Here is a 22,198-nt window from a genome sequence, read left to right on the forward strand (position 1 = left end):
CTGGAGCCTGTGCTCCGCAACGGGAGAGGCCACAGCAGTGAGAGGCCCGCGTACCGCAAAAAAAAAAAAAAAAAAAAAAAAAAAAAGAATTTAGGAAAAATATGAAAATGAAAACTGCCTTAGAATATCCTAATTATAGCTCTTTTTGGAATGGAAATTGCTTATTATGTTATGAATGTTCCCTGCCATTAATTAATGAGAATATTGATTAATTATCATTCTCCTTTCTCCGGGTTTTTCTTGCTAAACTGCTTTAGGCATAATAGTCAATGCAGAACTGAAAAACAGGAGCAGATTTTATAGGCGTGTTCTATAAATAGAATAGCCACCTGAATGGTGGCTCTGGGAAACATTTTGGTCGTTTGAAAGAACCATGAGTAGGGAATTCCTCTCAGTTTATATAGAGAAAGGCACGGATGGAAGTTTGTCTTTTAGACCTGTAGTCAGGATCTTTACTTCTCCATTTTAAGTTTTCCAGAGAACGTTCTTTAAATGATGGGGTTTTGAAGCAGAGATTGTCTTCAAAACTTCTGGCAATGGTTATAGGTTAATAATGAATCTTTGCTGTGTAGAAAGTTATAAGTTGGAACTAGCAAGAGTGACTTTTCTCTTGGAGGAGACCATTATATGTTAAATTAGGTTCTTGTTTTCCCTGCAACTTTAAAATGTCATGAACTTTCAATAAAATTGTTGTTTTCTGTTTGTCGTTTTGTATATGTGATTTTCTTTAATTTCAGGAGCTGCCTGCCAATAGTGTGCTTCTGATTTACCTGTCAGCCACTGGCGTTTTCCCCACAGGTCGTTCTGATAGTGAAGGTACAATAAAGGAATGCTCCCTGTCGTGAGCAGGGCTTGAATTCTCTTTATTTTCTACAAGGCGATGGCCCATAGCCCACAGACAATCTCAGGCTTTCTAGAGAGGCTCCCAGATTTGAAACCTGGTCTTTTTGCTGAATCGGCAATCTTGTAGATACCCCCGTCTGTTTTATTTGCTGAAATATTATACGGTAAAGTTTAAAAAAATCAGCAAATTCACATACTACATGCATGCCTCTCTAACAAATTTGCTAAAAGCAAACACATATATGTGCATGGAATAACCAAGCCTAATTATCTACTTCACATCGTTGAATTTTTCTGAGCCTTTAGTGGGTTAGGGAATCTGGTCAGCGGCTTCACTGTGGCTGAAAGTCTTGTAGAAATCAGTGCACTTTTGTAACTGTGAAAGTTCAAGTCCTTGACATGATTTTATTTTGTGTCCTTTCTTTGGTTTTATGGATTCAATCTGTAGAATATTGGGATGCTATTTTAGAATAAAAACGTGAAGCTGTCCAGAACATGTGAGTCCAAAATATATGAAATTGGTTGAAATAGATGCATAGCTTGGATGTAAACAAGGCAATTAAATCTTTACCTGGACAAAAAAAAATTGTTCTTAACATCCTTAACATTTTCCTCCTCATTTGTTTGTTGAAATTTGCATTCCTTTATACAATGCATGTCCCTGCCATCTTCCTTGCATGACCTATAGATCCTCTTAAAGTGTTAAAATGAAAACAAAACAAAATAAATCTGTCTTCATTGTAGTGATTTTTTTAAGGGATGAAATATAACACTATTAAAAGTGATGCAAAATCATAAATACTTTAATTTTTTGGTGATAAAGTTAGTACTTTTATTTATAAATACTTATTTCCATATCTTATACACTATTGAATCAGATTTTCTGGGCCCCGCCTAATGTATTGATCTCTTGTTTTACTTTTTTCAAAGTACAGTAGTTACTAACTGAATGGTCCTTTGAGAGAGATTATTCCTAACATCCCACAGTTGCTGTTCCATTTACACAAGAGTTTAACTAACTGATAGGACCAGTGGGAAAAGGCTAATTCCCAAACCGGAATTACAGTGGTTGATGTAATAATAATGATAATGGATTTTTTTCCTACACTGGTATTTGGTAATTCTTTTCTTAAAAATGAAGTTTTTGTCAGTGAGAATTTTCAAGTTCCATTCAAAAATTTCCTTACATTTTACAATTAGTGGCCCTCTTAAAATTATATTTAAGAAATTATTAGGACTTCATTCTGCAACTTTCTTACCTAAATAATTTTGTTGAACTTGAGATTTTAATTTTGCTTGAAATGAGATCATTTTGAACATCCCAGATCTCCATCTTTTTTAACCCAGAATAATGGGATGCAGTAGATTCTTGTTTTGTTTCTCATTATAATCTGAAGAACAGATGAAGATGGTCAGATGATCTTTTAAAATATTGGAACAGGCAACATGCTGAAATCATTTAAATGCTACGTTAAACTAAAATGTTAAATTTTCAATTAATAAAAATGTTTTGTAATTATCTTCCATTTGTATCAATGAAAGATTCACCCAACACCTTTGTGTTTGAACATCAGATCAATGCTACTCTCCAATTGAAGTCTAGGATTCTTCCCTTTCTTTTTATAGGTCCTTATGATTTTGGAGGGGTACTTACTAATAGTAACCGGGATATTATAAATGGAGATGCCATCCACAAACGAAATCAGTCCCACAAGGAAATGCACTGGTATGTATTATAAAAATTATAGTTCTCTCTTATAAAATATTAAGTAAAATGGAATGTTCCCTTAGACTGCTATTCATAACACTTATTTGGATTCCAGCAATATCTCAGGCTCTGACTATCTTAGGGAATTAGAATTGTTGGTTAATATTTATCTTACAATTTTTTATTGAGTATGTATTATATGTCAGGAACTATTCAATCACTGGAGATCTGTTCATTCAAGTTGGAGGAGACAGTAAATATATACATAAATAATAAGTCAGGACATGATGCATGTTAATATAAAAATAAGCTTTTTTAAAATTAATTAATTTTATTTTTGGCTGTGTTGGGTCTTTGTTGCTGCGCGTGGGCTTTTCTCTAGTTGCGGCGAGGCCTTCACGTGGGGCTTGCCTGGCATGGGAGGGGGGCAGGGGTTCGACTCCGAGGTGCTATGGGTGATCTCGAACATGGATGACAATTTCTTTCTTTTTTCTTTTTTTCCGTAACTTTTAAAACGTATTTTATTTATTTATTTTTGGCTGTGTTGGGTCTTCGTTGCTGCGTGAAGTCTTTCTCTAGTTGCGGCGAGCGGGGGCTACTCTTCGTTGCGGTGCGCGGGCTTCTCATTGCGGTGGCTTCTCTTGTTGCGAAGCACGGGCTCTAGGCGCGCGGGCTTCAGTAGTTGTGGCTCGTGGGTTCTAGGGTGCAGGCTCAGTAGTTGTGGTGCACGGGCTTAGTTGCTCCGCGGCATGTGGGATCTTCCCGGACCAGGGCTTGAACCCGTGTCCCCTGCATTGGCAGGCAGATTCTTAACCACTGTGCCACCAGGGAAGCCCAATATAAGCTTTTTAATATAAGATTCTGTTGGTGTGATATAGCAAAAATGAAGTTAGCTGTATGATTTCAAGGAGATTTCAACCATGCAAGTTTGCTCAGTTCATTCACTGGTTGGGCCGTTACGGGCTCTAAAATTTCCCTAGCTGAGAGAGAGCAGTCTCATTATAGAGGAAACTGGACTTGCTTGAAACTGCATTTCTAATAGCACTTTACATAAAAATATAACTCTTCATATTAAAGAGTGGGGAAGGGAGGGCAGAGAGGGAAATGTTTCAAATTATATGTATAATAGCTAATGGTTCCCAAGCCATGTGTTGGTACTATAGTTGACCATAGTTGTAAATGATTTATATCAGAAAAACGTGTATTTGAAATATATTGGGGTTTGATATTGCTCATTGACAACATCATTTTGTATATTTACATTTACATTAATATTTATAAACTACCCACATTGTCCACCAACCATGGGAAAGAGCATGCACACCAAAATTGCGACCTTAAGCAGTGGCTCTCAAATGCATGTTACTGAACTTTAGCCTTCTGTGGGCCACAGTGAATCTGTATCTTTAACAAGCACCCCAGCTGATTCTGATGCACATGTCCAGAGGAAATGTATATAATAGAAGGGGAGCCCCTGCTTATTGTCTGCAATATTAAGATATAGCTTAAAATAATAAAAATCTTTAAAATGGATATAGATTTTGAAAGATTCATTGAAATCTGGTTGTGTTATTACATCTTGTTTTCAGAACATGTTCTTAGGAGGAACTTTTAAATACTAAGTAAGTCCCTAAATGCTGACTTCTGAGATTTTCATGTGTGTTTATTAATCCATCTTTAAATATATTAATATATATATTAAATATATAGACTTCTCTTTAGCTTGAATAGTCTTGAATAATAATTATGTCCGAATTTTTTTTTCCCAAATAAAACTGTTAACTTGTCTACCCCAGTAAATACAGACTTTTTTGTTCTTTTGCTTAATTAATCTTTCTTTTTCTCCCAGTGCTGTGACAAAAAGGAGATGTGAGCAGACCAAACTGATGAATAAGGTTTCTGAGACTTGGCTGATAGAGTTATACAGTCATTCATTGTTACTGTTGTTGTTGTTTTCCCAGCCTTCATCCTGGAGATCTCTATCCCTTCACAAGGAAGCCCCTGTTCATCATTGTGGATTCATCCAATAGTGTTGCGTATAAGGTGAGTTCCATGAGCACTATTGCACGTTAGACACTATGGCACCACCCTGAGGTAACCAATCTGAACATGTGCCTTTTTATTTTGCTTTACTTTATTTAATTTTACACAGTTTGTATTTAGTCTTTCTTTTCTTTTGAGGTTGTGCATGCTAGTCAGGATCTGGTGCTATGAATAGAAACAAGAAGAAAACGCATGAATGGACACTCAGTGGAAAATAATAAATCCTCCTGCAGGAAAAAAAATTCAAGATTTCCAAGATCACTGGTGGGAGGTTTATTTTTGTTATATAACCCAGAATAGTTTTCTTTTATAGAGGTTGAAGTATATGGGAACATTTTATTTTCTAGTTTTCAAACTTTTTCCCCTCTATACACTGAGCTACTATAGTTTAAGTGGAATTTCTATCCCATGTTATAGAGTTATATTCATTGAATATCAACACAAATTGTTTTAGATGCACTTATTATTGTTTTTTTTAATTTGTGACAATAAGTAAAAAAAGGTGACCCTGAATTCTGAAATAAATAACAGGGACTTAATGTGAAAATCCTTTCTTTTATATTTTGCTATTGAAGCAATGGTTTTCATTGATTGTATAAAGAATGGCAGCAGTGAGACACTTTAAAGTTGGTTGTTAGAATTCAAACAATAGTAATTCACAGGAAAATGAAACAGAATTTTTGGAGCCCTTTGTATGTGGTTGGAATATTTCGTTAGTGGACAGTATGCTTAGAAATATGCTGGAAATACAGATCCGCCAATTAAAATTATTTCTGTTGTGGGTGTCCATATAATTAGATGGGGAAGCAAACGTTAATAGGTTTATTTCAGGAGAGCAATAGAAATGTCTGGTAGTCAAAAAAGCTGACCCCAAACATATTTTTCCATCTAATTTTCATGCTTAGTTTCACTTTTTAAAGTCGGAATTCCAAGAGCATCCATCCCACCCTACATTGTTCAGCATGTTTCCTGCTACCCATTTTGTCAAGTTTAACGTTACATCTTTTGATTTTTAGGAAAACTAGCTATGTACTCTCTTAAATTGTGAGTGTGCTGTTGTCATTTTTGATCTTTTTGAGAGGGTGGGAGGCTGCTGAAGGGAAAGGTTTATTGGCTACCCCATTTAAACATATAAAATCAGAAGAGTCCAGGCATTTTGTGTCTTCACAGAATTCAAAAAAAAGCATTCTGTGCCTTTGTCAATGAAAGGAAACATTTGCTACAGTTTAACGATGTAACAGAATGTGTTGATGCACAGTAAGCTAGTGTGTTGCTTACTATGATCTAGCGTGCGTTGAAAGTATTTTCACAGTCTATTCACTTCTCTCAATTTAATTGGACATTATTTGATACCATCTTTTATAATCTCAGGAATATCATTCACGTTACGTACCTGCTATTTCCAGAGTGTCGTTTGGATGTAGAATGCGTATTGGATGATGATTTTGAGAAGACACCATTGTGCATAATTGGAATTACGTCTCATGATTTAATTCTAAATTTCAATATCCCAACACCCAGGATGACAGTGGAATAATAGAAAGATTTCTGTGTGTGTTTGGTGTTGATGGCACATGCAGTATCACCCATCTAAAAAATTAAATTGTCAAGAACATTCTGATCTTTAGAAATGAAATGGGGAGCCCATATGCAGTAGGCAAATAAGAGCATGATGTAGACTAATTTGGTCTTTTAAAAAACTAGTTAATGCCTCTGAATCAAGTGTGCAGTTCTCTGTGTTAACATATGAAAATGTCTGACATTTACTTTTCCCACAAAGCACGTAAAAATTCTTAAACTATCATTTTGCAAGTTTCTAATGAAAAAGAACTGGGTGACATGTATTATTTCTTCAGTACATACTTTGTTATATCCATTTCATCCATATGAATGTTTGGTGAACATATATGTGTTTTCTAAATGTTTCTTCATGTAAATACAAACACTTCATGTTATTTCTTCATTTCAGTATTACTTTTTAATTTTTATGAAAGTAACTCATGCATATAGTTGAAAGCTGTAGTTCTCTTCCTGTGCATCAGAAACATTCAGAGCCCTCTTCAAAACCACCTGTACCTGGGTCCCAACTCCTGTGATTCTGATTTGCTTGGCCTGGGGTGGGTCTCAGGTATCAGCATAATTCCCTTGTGTGGTCAGGGTGAGATCTACTCAGCCAAGTTCCACCAGGAGTTACTAACGACAGCAGTCTCCCGCTCTCATGCCCTACCCCTGTTTGCCTCTTCCCAGAGGCTACCAATTACATCTTTTTTGGTTAATTATTTTGGTATTTAACCATTATTTTTCTAAATCACATGCTGGTATTGATATTTCTTGATTCTTCAGTTTTAAGCAGCATGTATTGATATCCCATTATGGAAGAAAAATTTAGCTCTCTTTCCCCTTCCTATTCCCATTTCGTATTCATACCTTTTATAACTTTTATCCACACAATAGACATATCATAATTTTGATTCACTGACTATTTAGTGCTTATATTATTATGACTATGCAATGCTTTTAACATCTAAGCCACATAGTAAACTTCTTCTTTTCTATGCAACTTTCTACTTTTCCTGGAGCAAATAATGTTATCTTGCTCCTGGTTTTTTTTTCTGAACTTATCACATATTCAACCCCAAGCTCCTCACCAATTGCTTAATCTTCTTTCAGGTTGTTCAGATGCATCATTCTCTTAATTTTATCTTTGGGATGAATTCTCTCCCAAAGCCTCTGGACTGGTGCCCTCTACATGTACTGCACAGCTCTCCTCCCCGAATCTCTTTTCATTATTATTCTGGGAATTCTTCATCTCTCTTCTATATTGGAATCCCTGTTTCCTGAATCCTACGTCTTCCTCTTGGACACTCTCATTTACTCTCTTATTTTGGTTTATTCTCTCATTTTACTGTAGCATCTCCAGCAAAATGGAGTTTTCTGAGAAAGGGTGAATATGAGGTAAAATATTTGAAGTCTTGCACTTCTGCAAATGTTTTTGATTTACCATCACACTTAAATGGTAGTTTTGGTATTGATTAGAAATTATTTCCCTTGAAAATTTGGAAGGCATTGTTCCATTGCTTTCTAGCTTCCAGTATTTCTTAAGAAGTACAAAGCATTCTAATTCTGAGTTCTTTCATGTGACTTGTTTTCAGTCCCTGGAAATATATAGGATCTTCTCTTTGTCTCCAGTGTTTTTCGGCTTCTTAACAGAGTGCCCTGGTCTGGGTTTACTTTTAACCATGGTACTTGGCATGTACTTAGTGAGTCCTTTTAATCTGGAAACTCTGCTCATTTTCTTGAGTTGTTTCAATGGTTTCCTCCCATTTTCTCTGTTCTTTCTTTGGAGAATTTTTGTCATTCATATATTGGACCTTCTTGTCTAGTCCTCTGATTTTTTTGCCCTTTATTTTCCATCCTCCAGTCTTTTTGCTCTGTAGGAAATTCCCTTGCCTTTATCTTCTAACCCTTTTATTGAGCTTTTCATTTGTTCTCTAGATGTTTCTTTCACAAAGATATAGATATAACTGTGTGTATGTAAAACATATATACATACACATATATAATTGGTTTTTATTCTGGTTGAAATATCTTCTCTTCCCTTTGAGAATGTCAATGATCATTTTAAAAATTCTCCCTGCATGGTGTCTCTTTCCTCCATTACGGTTTGTTTCTGGTGTTTTTCCTGAATATGTCATTTTAGAGACTCATAATTTTTGCCTTTCTGCTCAGATATAAGAGTGGAAGCTAGCAAAATGGTTAGAATCTCTGAGGTTGTGGGTAGGGCTTGTCACAGTGAGCTGCTCAGTGTGGCAATCTAGCTGGGCCATTTAGCTGGGTAATCTCTGATGTCAGTGTCTTTAGGTCTTTGTGGTCTAGTCATATTCACTGTAGCGAGCTCAGCTGTTCTGCCCAGAATGTAAAGGTCTATCAGCATTATGCTATGTTTTCCCTGAAGTCCGTGTGTTTTTGTTTTTGTTTTTTAATATAAATTTATTTATTTATTATTTATTTTTGGCTGTGTTGGGTCTTTGTTGCTGCACGCGGGCTTTCTCTAGTTGCGGGGAGCAGGGGCTACTCTTCGTTGCGGTGTGCGGGCTTCTCATTGCTGTGGCTTCTCTTGTTGCAGAGCACGGGCTCTAGGCGCTCAGGCTTCAGTAGGTGTGGCGCACGGGCTTAGTTGCTCCATGGCATGTGGGATCTTCCTGGACCGGGGCTCGAACCCGTGTCCCCTGCATTGGCAGGTGGATTCTTAACCACTGCACCACCAGGGAAGTCCCCCGTGTGTGTTTATAGCTGCATATACATGTACCTTTATGTACCCAGTGCTTCATACTTAAAAGATTCTCAATAAATATATGTTGAATGATTAAATGAAGGTAGTCACCATTATCCTTATTTTATAGTTGCGGTAACTGCTCTTGGAGGTTAAGTATCTTGCCTAATTGATTCCAGCAGTCTTTCTCATTCCAAAGCCCAAGCTGTTTCTACATTTAGAAAAAGAGGAGCTTTTCGTGCTAGTCTGAGCCTCATTTCAGAAGAGAGGAACTGAAATGCCGAGATCTGTAACGTAACAAGTATGGCTCACATTTTGGCTCTCAAATTTCCATCAGGGACTAGGCTTTATCTGTAGTAATGTAGTACTAGTGGGGTTAAAAAAAACACAAACCTGTCATTTTGGACAACACTTCTTTGAATTCTGCTTTTTTTTTCTTTGGAAGAAGAAAATCCTTTGAGTATTTAATTATTTGACAGAGATGGATCCCTGCCAGTAAACATGACTTACACATTTGTCAAAACAGTCATATTTATCTAAACAGCCTTGTCCTAAAGTGTTTGACTGATGACTGTAGATTGCTGTGGTCTATGAAGGCATTCACCTTCATAACAAGATTACCTAAGAGCTCTTCTGACAGCCTCACTCACTCCATTTCCTTCTTGCTACTTTGAAAGACCGTCTCTTTGTTTTTGGCGTTCTGCAGTTATCTAGGTTTTGTTTCTTTATATTTAACCTATTGGGAGTTGCTGGACTTCTTGAATCTGTAGGTTAGAGTTTTTCATTATTGCTGGAAAATTCTCAGCCATTATCTCTTCAAATCTTGGCTGTGCTGCAGATCCTCTCTTATCTCTTTCTGGAACTCTGATTTTACATACATCATTCTCATTGTGTCTTCCATGTCTCTTGACCTCTCTTCTATATTTTCCATCTTTTTGTTTCTCTGGCTGAGATTTGGATAATTTCTTCTGATCTGGCTTTCAGTTCACAAATTCTTTTCTTCAGCTGTGACTAACTCGTTATTAAACCCATTTATTGATTTTTATATTAGTTGTGGTATTTTTCATTTCAGGAAGTTCTGTTTGGTTCTTTTTCAAATAATTCATTGCCCTTTTTATAGTTCCCTATTTTCTGTTTTCAAGTTTGTTGTTGATTTCTTTAAACTTAATAAGCATACTTACTATATTATTTATTATCTATCTGGTAATTCTTATACCTGAAATCTGCTTTTGCTGCTTAAAGACACCCTTTGCTGTTTTTGTATCCCTGTATGCTTGATTTTCTTTGATTAGATTCTTCTTGTTATCCTTAGATTCTTCTTGTTATCCTTAACATTATCTGTGGGAAATTCACTGAGCCCTAGAATGATGGTACTTTCATCCAGAGAGGGTCTGCATTTGCTTCTGCTAGACACGTAGAGGCACTGCCATTTGGGGACCATGTGTTTGGGATTACCTAGGTGTTATGAATCTGGGCTACAAACCTGCAAGAGGGCTGGCTTACAGTTACAACCATCAGGACTGTTTGGTTCGTTTGTTTGTTTGCTCTGTCTCTGCTCTGCTCAGCACCAAGAAAATTTTCCTGTGGTCCCCCGAGGCATGGTCCTGGGGGGCAGGAAGGTGTGAAATTTGGTTTTGGTTCATCCTTACAGTAAGGGTGTAGCCCTTTGGGATTCCAATTTAGCAGGGCCAGTTTTCTGTTAGACTCCATCTTAGGCAGACCCTGAGCTCTGACTGCTGTCCCCTTCTCTGCATAAGGCCTTTAAAACCTAAATGCAAGTGGCTCGATTGCCTCAGGGCAAAGGAGGCCTGGCGTCAGCTGATTTTCTCAGGCTTCTCTACTGGCTTTGCCTCATCTCTCTGACCTGTCACTGGAGTGCCCCCGGGCTCCTTCCTTTTTCCTCTTCTTTTCCAGCTACAACAGACTGCCCTTGATGCCCTTACATAATTTCATGACTCTAATTACTATCTCTATGCTGACACTTTCCACATTTATATCTCCAGCCCAGACCTTTCTCAGTTACTCCAGACGTGAATATAATCTACCTACTCTACATCTCTATTTGGTGATTCTCATAGAGATTGCAAAGCTAACATGCCCAGGACAGAATTTCTAGACCTCTTCCAGGTCCAGCTTTCCCCATGTCAGTTAATGATTATTGTGCTTTTATAGTTGCCCTAGCCCAAATCCTTAGTTTCATTCTGGACTCTTCTTTCCCTCACACCCACATCCATTTCAGAATGTTTTATCGGTTATAACTAATATATCCAGAATCTTACCACCTCTGCCGCCACCATCCTGGTCCATGCTACCATCATCTCTCCCCTGAATCATTGCGTAGCTTCCTAACTAGGCTTCCTCCTTCTGCCCTTGCTCTCCTACGGGGTGTGGCTGTAAGTCAGATTATGTCACTTACCTACTCAAAATCTCCGAAGGCTCCTCATCTCACTCAGAGTAAAGGCTTCATGTTTTCTGCCCTCACACGCCTCCTCCCCACCTCAAATGCATCTCTGATCTTCTCTTGCTGGTCTCCCTATCACTCAGTTCTCTTCAGCCACACTGACCTTCCTGTTCCTCAAACATACCTGGCAGTCTCCTGCTTAGGATCTTTGTGTTGTGTTCCCCCACCCTTGAATCCTCTTCCAAAGATACCCACATTGTTTTCCAGGTGTTTAATCAGCTGAAGCCTCTTAAGAGAGTTCTCCCTAATTGCCCTATTTAAAATTATATGCCTCCCCAGCACTCTTTATCCACTTTTTTTACTTTATTTTTCTTATAATGAAGTTAGCTTCTATATAATGCCATGCACTATTCTAACACATTTAATCCTCACAATGCAACGTGTTACTTTTATTATCCCCATTTTAGTGATAAAACCAAGGCACAAGGTGGCTGATTTGGGATTTAAATACAGTCTGATAGGGCTTCCCTGGTGGCGCATTGGTTGAGAGTCCGTCCGCCGAGGCAGGGGACACGGGTTCATGCCCCGGTCCGGGAGGACCCCACGTGCTGCGAAGCGGCTGGGCCCGTGAGCCATGGCCACTGGGCCTGCGCGTCTGGAGCCTGTGCTCCGCAACGGGAGAGGCCACAGCAGTGAGAGGCCCGCGTACCGCAAAAAAAAAACCACATAAAAACCCAGTCTGATTATAAATCTTCCTGTGCTGCTAACTACTCTATTCTGTCTTTCCATATGTAGCACTTGTCAGCTTCTGTAATATTGTATAACTTCTTTATTTTGTTTACTGTGGGTCTCTACATGCCACCTCCACCCCCATCTAAATGTCAGCTCCAGGAAGACAGGTGTTTTTTTAATGTTTTTTTTTTCTTAACTACAATATCCCTAGCACCTAGAACAGTGTCTAGTTTGTAGGTTCAATGAATATCTATTGAAGAAAGATATATTTATTTATTTATTTTTGGCTGCTCTGGGTCTTCATTGCTGCACGTGGGCTTTCTCTAGTTGTGGTGAGCAGGGGCTACTTTTTGTTGAGGTACGTGGGCTTCTCATTGTGGTGGCTTCTCTTGTTGTGGAGCATGGGCTCTAGGCATGTGGGCTTCAGTAGTTGTGGCGTGCAGGCTCAGTAGTTGTGGCTCACAGGCTGTAGAGCACAGGCTCAGTAATTATGGCACATGAGCTTAGTTGCCCCGCGGCGTGTGGGATCTTCCCGGACCAGGGCTCGAACCCGTGTCCCCTGCATTGGCAGGCGGATTTTTAACCACTGCGCCACCAGGGAAGTCCCTAAAGTTGTAAGATGTTTGGTTTTTTTTGTTTTTTTGTTTTGTTTTGTTTTGTTTTTTGTGGTACATGGGCCTGTCACTGTTGTGGGATGCGCAGGCTCAGCGGCCATGGCTCACGGGCCCAGCCGTTCCGCGGCATGTGGGATCTTCCTGGACCGGGGCACGAACCCGTGTCCCCTGCATCGGCAGGCGGACTCTCAACCACTGCGCCACCAGGGAAGCCCTGTAAGGTGTTTTAAAGTCTCAGTTAAATGGATAATTTCCTGGGAAAAAAATATCTAATGACTACAAGAAGGGAAATCCGAAAGCCCAATCACAGGGTATGAAATAGTATGAGGGAAGTGATCAAAGTTATCTCCTTTTTCTCCATTAAAAAAAGGCTCTAGCCATTTTGAGTTCACCAATAAATTCTTTTAAACTTTTATAATCTGCACAATTCCAGAGCAATGGAAAATATCAGAAATATCCAGTTCATTCTATAACAGACCACAAGACATTTATATGACCTTGAGCATTTCCTTGGTCTTTTCTGAGGCTCTTTTTCCTTCTCTGTAATAATTTTATAGGATTGTTACGATTATGGGTTAGGAGCTAAGAATCCTAGGATAGTCCCTGGAAAATAGTTAGCACACAGTAAATGTTAGGAATCATTATGATAATGATACTATTTCAAGACAAAAATAGCACATACAAAAAACTCTATCCCAGATTAGTTAATAATTATAGATTAGAAAATTTTAAATAAAATGCTAACAAATAGACCTACTAATAGAATAATCTATCTGAATAATGCATGAAGGTTCCATATATGAAAATCAATCAATATTGTATTCCCTGTTACCTTTTACCCATTTTTCTATTAGGACAGTGGTCTTTTTCTTATGGATTTGGAAGAGCTCTTTCTATATTAAGGAGATTAATCCTTTGTAATGTGAGTTGCAGATAATTTTCCCCAATTCATCATCTAGCTTTTGATTTAGTTCATGCTGTATTTTTGATTTTTGTAACTGGGTTTATTAATCTTAATTATAATAGTTAGGAAGATCTTCTAGATGACAAAAATAACCCTTATTTTCTTTCAGCACTGTTATTGTTTAATTTTTTTTTACATTTAAATCAGATATATTTGAAATTCATCCTAGGTTTTGGTAAGAAGTATGGAGCCAACTTTTTTTCTAGATAGCTATCAGTTTTTCCTACCAATTGCAACCATCATCTTTATCATATATCCTTAAGCCCTGTCTATTTTGGGGTCTAATTCTAGACTCTTCATTTTCTTGCATTGGTTTTCTGCCTCCTCTTATGCTGTGGCACATATTTCTAATTACTGAGGCTTTGAAGTATGTTTTGGTATCTGATAAGTCTAGTTCCCCCTCTTTGCTCTTCTTTTTCAGAGTTTTCCTGGCTAATGTACCTTATCTGTATGCACTTTAGAATTTCTTTCAGTTGCAGGGGAAAAAAATCCATGGCCATTTTTGTTGAGGTTGGTTTAAATTTTAATAAATTATTGAAATGACATCTTTAGAATGGATTCCCCTCTAAGAACACAGTATATCTTTCCATTTGTTCAAGTCTTCATTTTTATCATTCAGGAGTATTTGTTAGTTATTTTTGTTTTTTTCACTTCTTATTAAGTTTACTCCTAGGAGTTTTGTTTCTTGTTTTACCAAACAGTCTATGATTTTACTTCTCATGTAGATCTGCCTTTAGGGAAAGGATATTCTTAATCATGCAAAGAGTAGTGAGTGTCAGTTTAATTCTCATCGTAAATTAACACATTCACATTCTGGTTTTATACATCTTTCTGTATGAGCAATTAATATGATTCACAATGAGAGATGAATCCAGTCTTCACATACCAGTAAGTCAGGTTTTAGAGCCTGTGAGGCTGAGAGCCAGATCATAGATCTTGGCAAATTTACCCTTGTAAATATTAGTGTATGTTGCCCAATGGAGCAGCCTCTTGATAAACAGCCAGATGCCCTCTCCCTGTGACACCTCAACCATGTGTGTGCCTTTACTTTAAAAATCAATAGCTCACTTAATAAACTTCACCACTTTAAGAAAACCTGTTATGCATGTTAGTTAAACTTGAATGACAATCTTTTCAACTGTTACTGATGTTTCTGCATCTGTTTATAAGTAAAAGGACTCAATCTATACACTAATGATATGCTTTGGAAAATTACTGTCATTGGTCAAATCTTTAATGAAAGTTTTAAATTCTTATATATTACAGAATTTCACAAACTTATTTGGACAGCCACTAGTCTGCTTGCTTTCTCCTACAGCATATCCAAAAGCTTTACAAGGTATGTTCTGTCATTCCCTGTTGTATCCGTAGGTTGCAAATAAACTTATGTCTATATTTTGAATAATACTGCTCTGATCTTTGTCTCCCCCACCTATAGTGGTCAGTTGTGGATTTATAGTGTTTAATGTGGCAAGTGTCAGTCTGAAATAAACCCCGAAGTCTTGCCAACAACCAGAATTCTTTAATGGGCTACTGTTAGGCCTTGAGATAATTCTAAAAGAAATGATAAATCATCCCTGAGAAAAGAGTGGTTTTGGTCCCTTGCTACTGGGGAGCTCATGATTTGTGAATTTTAAAATTTGTGTTGCAGGTGTGCTGGTCGTCATCCATATAGCATGACTTCCTCCAGCTCTGGCTACATATTTTAAGTGTCTTTTAAGACTGTGAGATTTCTGGTCTAGAACACTTCTCAATCTATGCCTAAGTGTTAGAATAACCTAACTGGCACAACTTAAAGGGTGTCTTTTATTCACATTTTTACCTCGCATTTTTAAAATAAAAGAACCTCTTCTCAGGGTGCCAGAGAGACAGGTCAGTGTTTTGCCTTTTCTCAGGTGGCTGAGAAATGAAAAACTTTTTGTCTTTAATAATTTGTCCTCAGTAAGCAACACATAAAATCTAATCTAATTCCCAGTCATTAAGCTAGGTAAAATACTAAACAAACCTTAATCCTGTTTTAGCAGTACTTGTCACTGTTTCACTATCTCCCTAACTGTGAATAGTGCTGATGTCTCTCTGTGGGAGATGGCATTTTACTGCTACTTCCCAGCCAGAAGTCCTGTCTGCTGACATAGTTTGACACAGGAAGTGATGGTCAGCATTTGAATGCCTGAGAGAAGCTGGAGACTTTTCACCGTTGTTTTAAGGTAAGTTCTGCTATTTAACAGGGAAAAACATGTAGGAATACTAAGTTCATGTATCTAAAAGGCAAATCACTAAGGGATAGAACTTACCTTCAAACAACGGTAAAGCTCTCCTGCTTTGAGGACTTTGTTAACCTGTTTCTTATCATTTTTGGAGAAATGTAACCCCTTCCAATTGCGAGTACTTTTTGCTATCAAATTTTCCTATCAAGATGCAGCTTTATTTTAAGTTGCATGAACCTAATGGGTTAATACCACAGTTATTTAATCTGAAAGGTTTTATTGTGAAGAGGGTAAAAACACAGACTCTGGAGGCAAACTGATTGTATTTGAATCCCAACTCAGCCACTTACCAGCTATGTGACCTTGGGAAGTTACTTAGCCATTCTGTGCCTCAGTTTCTTTCCTATCAAATGGAGGTGATAATAGTACCTACCTCATTAAATAATTCTGGGTACACAGTAAGTATTCAATATGTGCTATTGTTATTATTAATATGATTAATTGAAATATATGTCCTTAACATTTTTTAGTCCAGTATCCTATTTTTTTGTGCTGTAAAACTTAGACCTCTAATCCCTTAAATGTGTCCCATCTGGACACAAAACTAGCAGATACCTAAGTATTTGGAATGTCAAATTACGTCCCTGCACCTCTGGTATCTGAAGTCTGCAGTTCTCTCTTTAACCAAGAGTCACTTCATTCATTTAACAAGCATTTATTCCGCATGTATTTATCAGGTGCCGTGTTAGGTAGAAGATATAGACAACCTAACGGGCAATTACTGTAGGTGCTCTGAGGGTTTCACAGGAGGAAGCACATGTAAGGTGAACTCCTGACCAGCCCTGAGGGTTAAGAAAGTGGATGAAATGATGTCTAAAATTGAGTTGAAGGATACGTAGAATTAGATGGGGGTGGGAAATGGTTGAATAAGAGTGTTCTAGCAGAGAAAAAGCATGCGAGCATGTGAAGAATGAATTGGGGAGGAGCTTTGATGGAAATGGGGAGATGATGTTGGCCAGAGTGAGGACAGTGGCTGGTTAGCTGGAGATAATAATCCTGGAGAACCAGTAGGACTTGATGATGGACTGGACGAGAGGGAATCAGGGAGAGGAAGGAAGCAGGGATGGACTGCCAGGTGTCTGGCTGAGGTGCTGGTAGAAATGATAATCCTGGATAAGAAGCAGATTTGTAGAACAACAGGGGAAAGAATCTACTGACAAGTTTTGATATGTTGAGTTTGAGGTTACCTTTGAGAGTTAGGTTGAGTATAGTGGTCTGGAGCTCCTCTGTCCAATAGAAATATAATGGGAGTCACACATGTGATTTTAAGTTTTCTAGTAGCCACATTTTTTTTTAAGGTAGAAACAAACAGGTGAAATGAATGTTAATGAGACATTTATATTTTATAATTCACAGTGTGTCTCAATTTGGACTCATCACTTTTGAAGTGTCTGGTGGCTACTGTGGGACAGCACTGTTCTGGACCTAAGGAGCTTATTTAGGCTGCAGATAGGGAACTGGGAATTAGTATGCATATAAATGATAACTGAAATTTGTGCATAGGTGAGATCAGCAATGTGTAGAAAGAAAATACTGATATTTAAGGGATAGGAAGAGAAAGAGCAACTAACAAAGGAGAATGAAAGAGATTGGCAGTTCAAGTGCTTCTCAGAGGGTTCCATTAGGAGCTGCCCATGATCCAGCACTTGCCATATTTGCATGGAAGTTGTTAGTTGGAGGGGAAAGAAAAGCAAAGGAATATGTTCATTTTCCATTTCTCTTAAGTTTACGAGGCTCTATCTTAAGTTTTTTTCAGCAGAAAGCAATGTACCTGGGATATGTTTTTGTAGTTCCAAGCCGAATGTACTTTGTTGAATTATACTTTAATGATACAGCCTTAATTTTATACAGTCAGTATACTAAAATGTTCCTTCAAATGCCTCTCTTTTGCAAAACTGTCGTCTATATATATAACGTGTTTGTTATTACAGATCAGTCTCAACGAGGTAGCCTCTTCACTCTCTTTTTGAACAATCCTCTAATGGCCTTCCTATTTGTCTCTGGATTGTCAAGCATGCGTAGAGGCCTATGGGAAAAGTGTCAAGAATATCTTCGAAAAATCAACCGCGATATTGCCCAGCTACTGACCCATTCACGTTCAATAGGTACCCTACTAATCTAACTGCACACTTAACAGAATGTACTATAATGGTTTAAAATTGTTTACATTGTTTGAATTTCTAAAGGTATTTGTTGAAGGCAGGAAAGTTGAGAAGGTTTTCCTGAACATTTCTTCCCTTTTGAAATACATTTTCCACTTAAGTATCCTTTTACTGTCACTTTTCTCCTCTTTGCAGATCAGGCATTTCTTCAGTTTTTTGGAGATGAATTTCTTCGCTTGCTCCTCACAAGATTTATCTTTTGTTCAGCCACCATGAGGATGCACAAGATTTTTCGGGTAAGCAAAGAATATCATTAAAGATCAATTTTGCCATTTTAGGTATTTAAAAGTCATATATTATATTTCACTTGTATTAAATAAACTTTGACTAGATCCAGTATAATAGTCACATATTAATATGTATGAAGGTGAACAATAGGTATGAAGATGAACAATCTAAGGCACATCTGAGTAGCTACCACCCAGTTTAAGAAGCAGAAAGTTTTCATTACCTTTGAGGCCCCTCTGTGGGTCCTCCCTGATCCTGTCTCCCCTCTCAAATGAAACTAAAACCCTGAATTTTATAATTTTATAATTGTCATTTGCTTTTCTTTATAGTTTTGTCACATGTTTTTGTGTTCTACACAACATGTTCATGGATCCATATTGTATGTATTCTTCTACATCTTGCTTTTTGACTCACTGTTACGTTCCTGAGATTGAGCCATGTTGATGACTGACTGTAGCTTTCATTCATCCGTTTTCACTGCTATATAGCATTCAGTTGTTTGAGTGTACATCCCAAATTACTCATTATCTACTGATAATGGCCATTTGGGTTGTTTCTGGTTTGTTATTATTATAAACGATGCCACTGTGAAATCTTCCATCAGTTACCTGGCACACATATATAAGATTTTCTCTGCGGAACATACTAGTAGTGGACTGCAGGGTCAGACACTAGAGATGTATTCAGCCTTACTAGTTAAAGCCCTGGTTATACCAGTTTACGCTTGCAGTAGCTGTGTGTAAGAGTTGCTGTTGGTTTAATCCTTGCCAACACTTGTTGCTGTCATTCTTTGTGTTTCATGTGAATCTGGTGGGTGTAAGTAGTAGCTCGTTGTGGTTTCAAATGTCATTTCTGGGATTACTCTTTCGAGGTTGAACAATTTTCATATGTGTTACTCTGTGTTCTTCTTTATGAAGAGTGTGTTCAAGTCTTTGGTCTGTTTTGCTCTAAGTAGTTTGTTTCTTTCTGTGTATTCATATAACTATGTAACACTCTTCAGTGAGGTTATAAAAAATTTAGCCATTTTTCACTTCTTATAAGTAACATTCGGTTCTTTTTCAAATATGCTTAAATATTTTCAAAAGTCGTTTGCCATTTTTAGTTTTAAAATATGATTTTTTTTCCATTTTATGACTATAATTTTAAAATGTGAAAGAGTTGTGCAGTGAATACCCATATACACACTAGCTGGATTCTGCAGTTAACATTTTGGTATATTTGCTTTCTCACATATTTGTCCATTTATCCATCTCTCTTTTCAGTCATCAGTTCATCTCAGTTTTTGATGCATTTTGAAGTAAACTGTGGACTTCACCCCTCAACACTTCATCATGCATATAAATAACTGAAATTTATATTTATTTACTTCTTTTTTTAATGTAAAGTTTACATGCAGTGAAATGCACAGAACTAAAGTGTACCATTAGATGAGTTTTGACAAATACATACTCCTTTGTAACTCAAACCCCAATCAAGTAATACAACATAGCATCATTCCAGAAAATTTTCTCCACACCCCTTTCCAGTCAGTCCACTACACATTATCCCAGAGACAATGCTCTTTTTATTATTTTCACTACAGATTAATGTCACCTATTCATGAACTTGAATTATAGAGTGAAAACCTTATTTGATCAAGCATATTCTTAAGATTCATCTGTGTTGTTTCCTGTAGAATTAACTCATTCCTTTTGAGTAGTTCCATTTTCTGAATATATCATAGCTTATTTAGGCCCTCTCTTTTTTTCTGGCTTTGTCAGGTCTTAGTTGTGGCACGCGGGACCTTCGTTGAGGTGTGCGGGATCTTTCGTTGTGGCGCACAGGCTTCTCTCTGGTTGTGGCACGTGGGCTTCTCTCTAGTTGTGGTGCACGGGCTCCAGAGTGCATGGGCTCTGTAGTTTGTGGCACGGGAGCTCTCTCATTGAGGCCCATGGGCTCAGTAGTTGTGGTGCATGGGCTTAGTTGCCCCGTGGCATGTGGGATCTTAGTTACCCGACCAGGGATCGAACCCATGTCCCCTACATCAGAAAGTGGATTCTTTTTTTTTTTTTTTTTTTTTTTTTTGGCCGTACGCGGGCCTCTCCCGTTGCGGAGCACAGGCTCCGGACGCGCAGGCTCAGAGGCCATGGCTCACGGGCCCAGCTGCTCCGCGGCATGTGGGATCTTCCCGGACCGGGGCACGAACCCGTGTCCCCTGCATCGGCAGGCGAACTCTCAACCACTGTGCCACCAGGAAAGCCCAGAAAGTGGATTCTTTACCACTGGACCATGAGGGAAGTCCCCTAGGCCTTCTCTTTTTGATGAACACTTGGGCAGTTTTAAACTTTTGACTATTATAGATAAAGTGACCATGAACATTCCTATACAAGTCTTTTCCAGACTTACATTTTGAATTTTCTTGGTCATAGAGTAGGTATGTCTTTAGTTTTATAAGAAACTGCCAGACTTTTTCTCATAGTAGTTGTGTCATTTTCTGTTCCCAGCAACTGCATGTGAAAGTTGCTCTACATCCTTGGTAACACATAGTGTTGTCAGTCTTAAATTTTAACCAATCTGTTGGATTTATAGTGATATCTCATTGTATTGCTTGGCCAAAAAGCTCACTCGAACCTTTTGGCCAACCCATAGTTTCAATTTGCATTTCACTGATGAATGAGGATATTGGACATCTTTTCATGTGCTTGTTAGCTGCATTTTATCCCATTCTGTTGGCTTGCCTTTTCGTTTTTTTAACAGTGGCTTTTGAAGCCTAAACTTTTAAAATTTTGATAAAGTTTGAATGAATCAATTTTTTTTCTTTTGTGATGTGTTTTATCTAAGAAATCTCTGCCTATCCCAAAGTCACAAAGATTTTCTCTTACGTTTTCTTCTAGCAGTTTATAGTCTTAGCTTTTACATTTAGTTTTCTGATATGAGTTAACTTTTGTTTGCAGTGTGAAGTAAGGGTTAAAATTTCTTTTCAATATGGGTATGAAATTGTTCTAGTATCTCTTGTTGAAAAGATTATCCTTTTTTCATTGAGTTACTTTTGTTATTTTTTGAAAATCAGTCAACCATATATGTATAGGGGTGTTTCTAGACTCTCAATTCTGTTCCATTGACTGATAGCATTTTTCTCTAATATACTGCTGCCTTGATAATTGTAGCTTTATAATAAGTCTTGAAATCTTTGTAGTGTGAGCCCCCCCTGCCACTGCCAAAATGTTTTACGTGTTTTAATAGTTCTAGATCCTTTGCATATCTATGTGAATTTTATATTTTGATTGGGATTGCATTTAAATCTATATAATCAATCTGTGGAGAGTTGTATTTTAATAATATTGAGTCTTCCAATGAATTAATATGGTATATCTCCTCATTTATTCAGGTCTTCTTTAGTTTCTCACCAATATTTTGTGGTTCTCATCATACAGGTCTTACATGTGTCTTATTAAATTTATTCCAAAGTATTTCAAGTTTTGATGATTTGTAAATAGAATTATATTTTTTATTTCATTTTACAATTATTTGTTTCTGATACATAGAAACAAATGTTTTTATGTATTATCAGCAAATAATGTTTTCTAAATTAACCTGGGGGACTTCCCTGGTTGTCCAGTGGTTAGGACTTCGCATTCCATTGCAGGGGGTGCAGGTTCGATCCCTGGTCAGGGAGCTAAGATCCCACGTGCCTCGCGGCCAAAAAGCAAAACATAGAACAGAAGCAATATTGTAACAAATTCAATAAAGACTTTAAAAATGGTCCACATCAAAAAAATCTTTAAAAAAAAAAATTAACCTGTATCCTGCAGTCTTGCTAAATTGACGTATTTGCTTTGTTACCTTTCTGTGTATTCTTTAAGGTTTTCTATCTACACGATCATGTCATCTTCAGACAAAGGCAGTTTTACGTCTTCCTTTCCAATCTGTATGCCTTTTATTTTGTATATGTGTGTGCTTTTTTCAGGGCTATGTCTTACAGCA

The 22,198-nt window shown here is 37.6% G+C and overlaps 1 protein-coding gene across 4 annotated transcripts in view; it reads left to right on the forward strand.

Annotated features, from left to right (window-relative positions):
* Positions 1-22,198, forward strand: part of SCAI (suppressor of cancer cell invasion) — a 135,367-nt gene that overhangs the window by 103,815 nt on the left and 9,354 nt on the right. For 3 of the 4 annotated variants that reach the window (XM_024126481.3, XM_024126482.3, XM_055086971.1), the window contains 6 exons: positions 738-816; positions 2,470-2,569; positions 4,513-4,594; positions 14,845-14,917; positions 17,777-17,950; positions 18,143-18,243. In XM_024126481.3, the coding sequence (XP_023982249.1) occupies positions 738-816; positions 2,470-2,569; positions 4,513-4,594; positions 14,845-14,917; positions 17,777-17,950; positions 18,143-18,243 (609 nt within the window). The remainder of the gene's footprint in view (positions 1-737; positions 817-2,469; positions 2,570-4,512; positions 4,595-14,844; positions 14,918-17,776; positions 17,951-18,142; positions 18,244-22,198) is intronic. The other variant, XM_024126483.3, reaches the window with a different exon arrangement.

The sequence above is a fragment of the Physeter macrocephalus genome, chromosome 9 (genome assembly GCF_002837175.3).
Source record: "Physeter macrocephalus isolate SW-GA chromosome 9, ASM283717v5, whole genome shotgun sequence".
NCBI lineage: Eukaryota > Metazoa > Chordata > Mammalia > Artiodactyla > Physeteridae > Physeter > Physeter macrocephalus.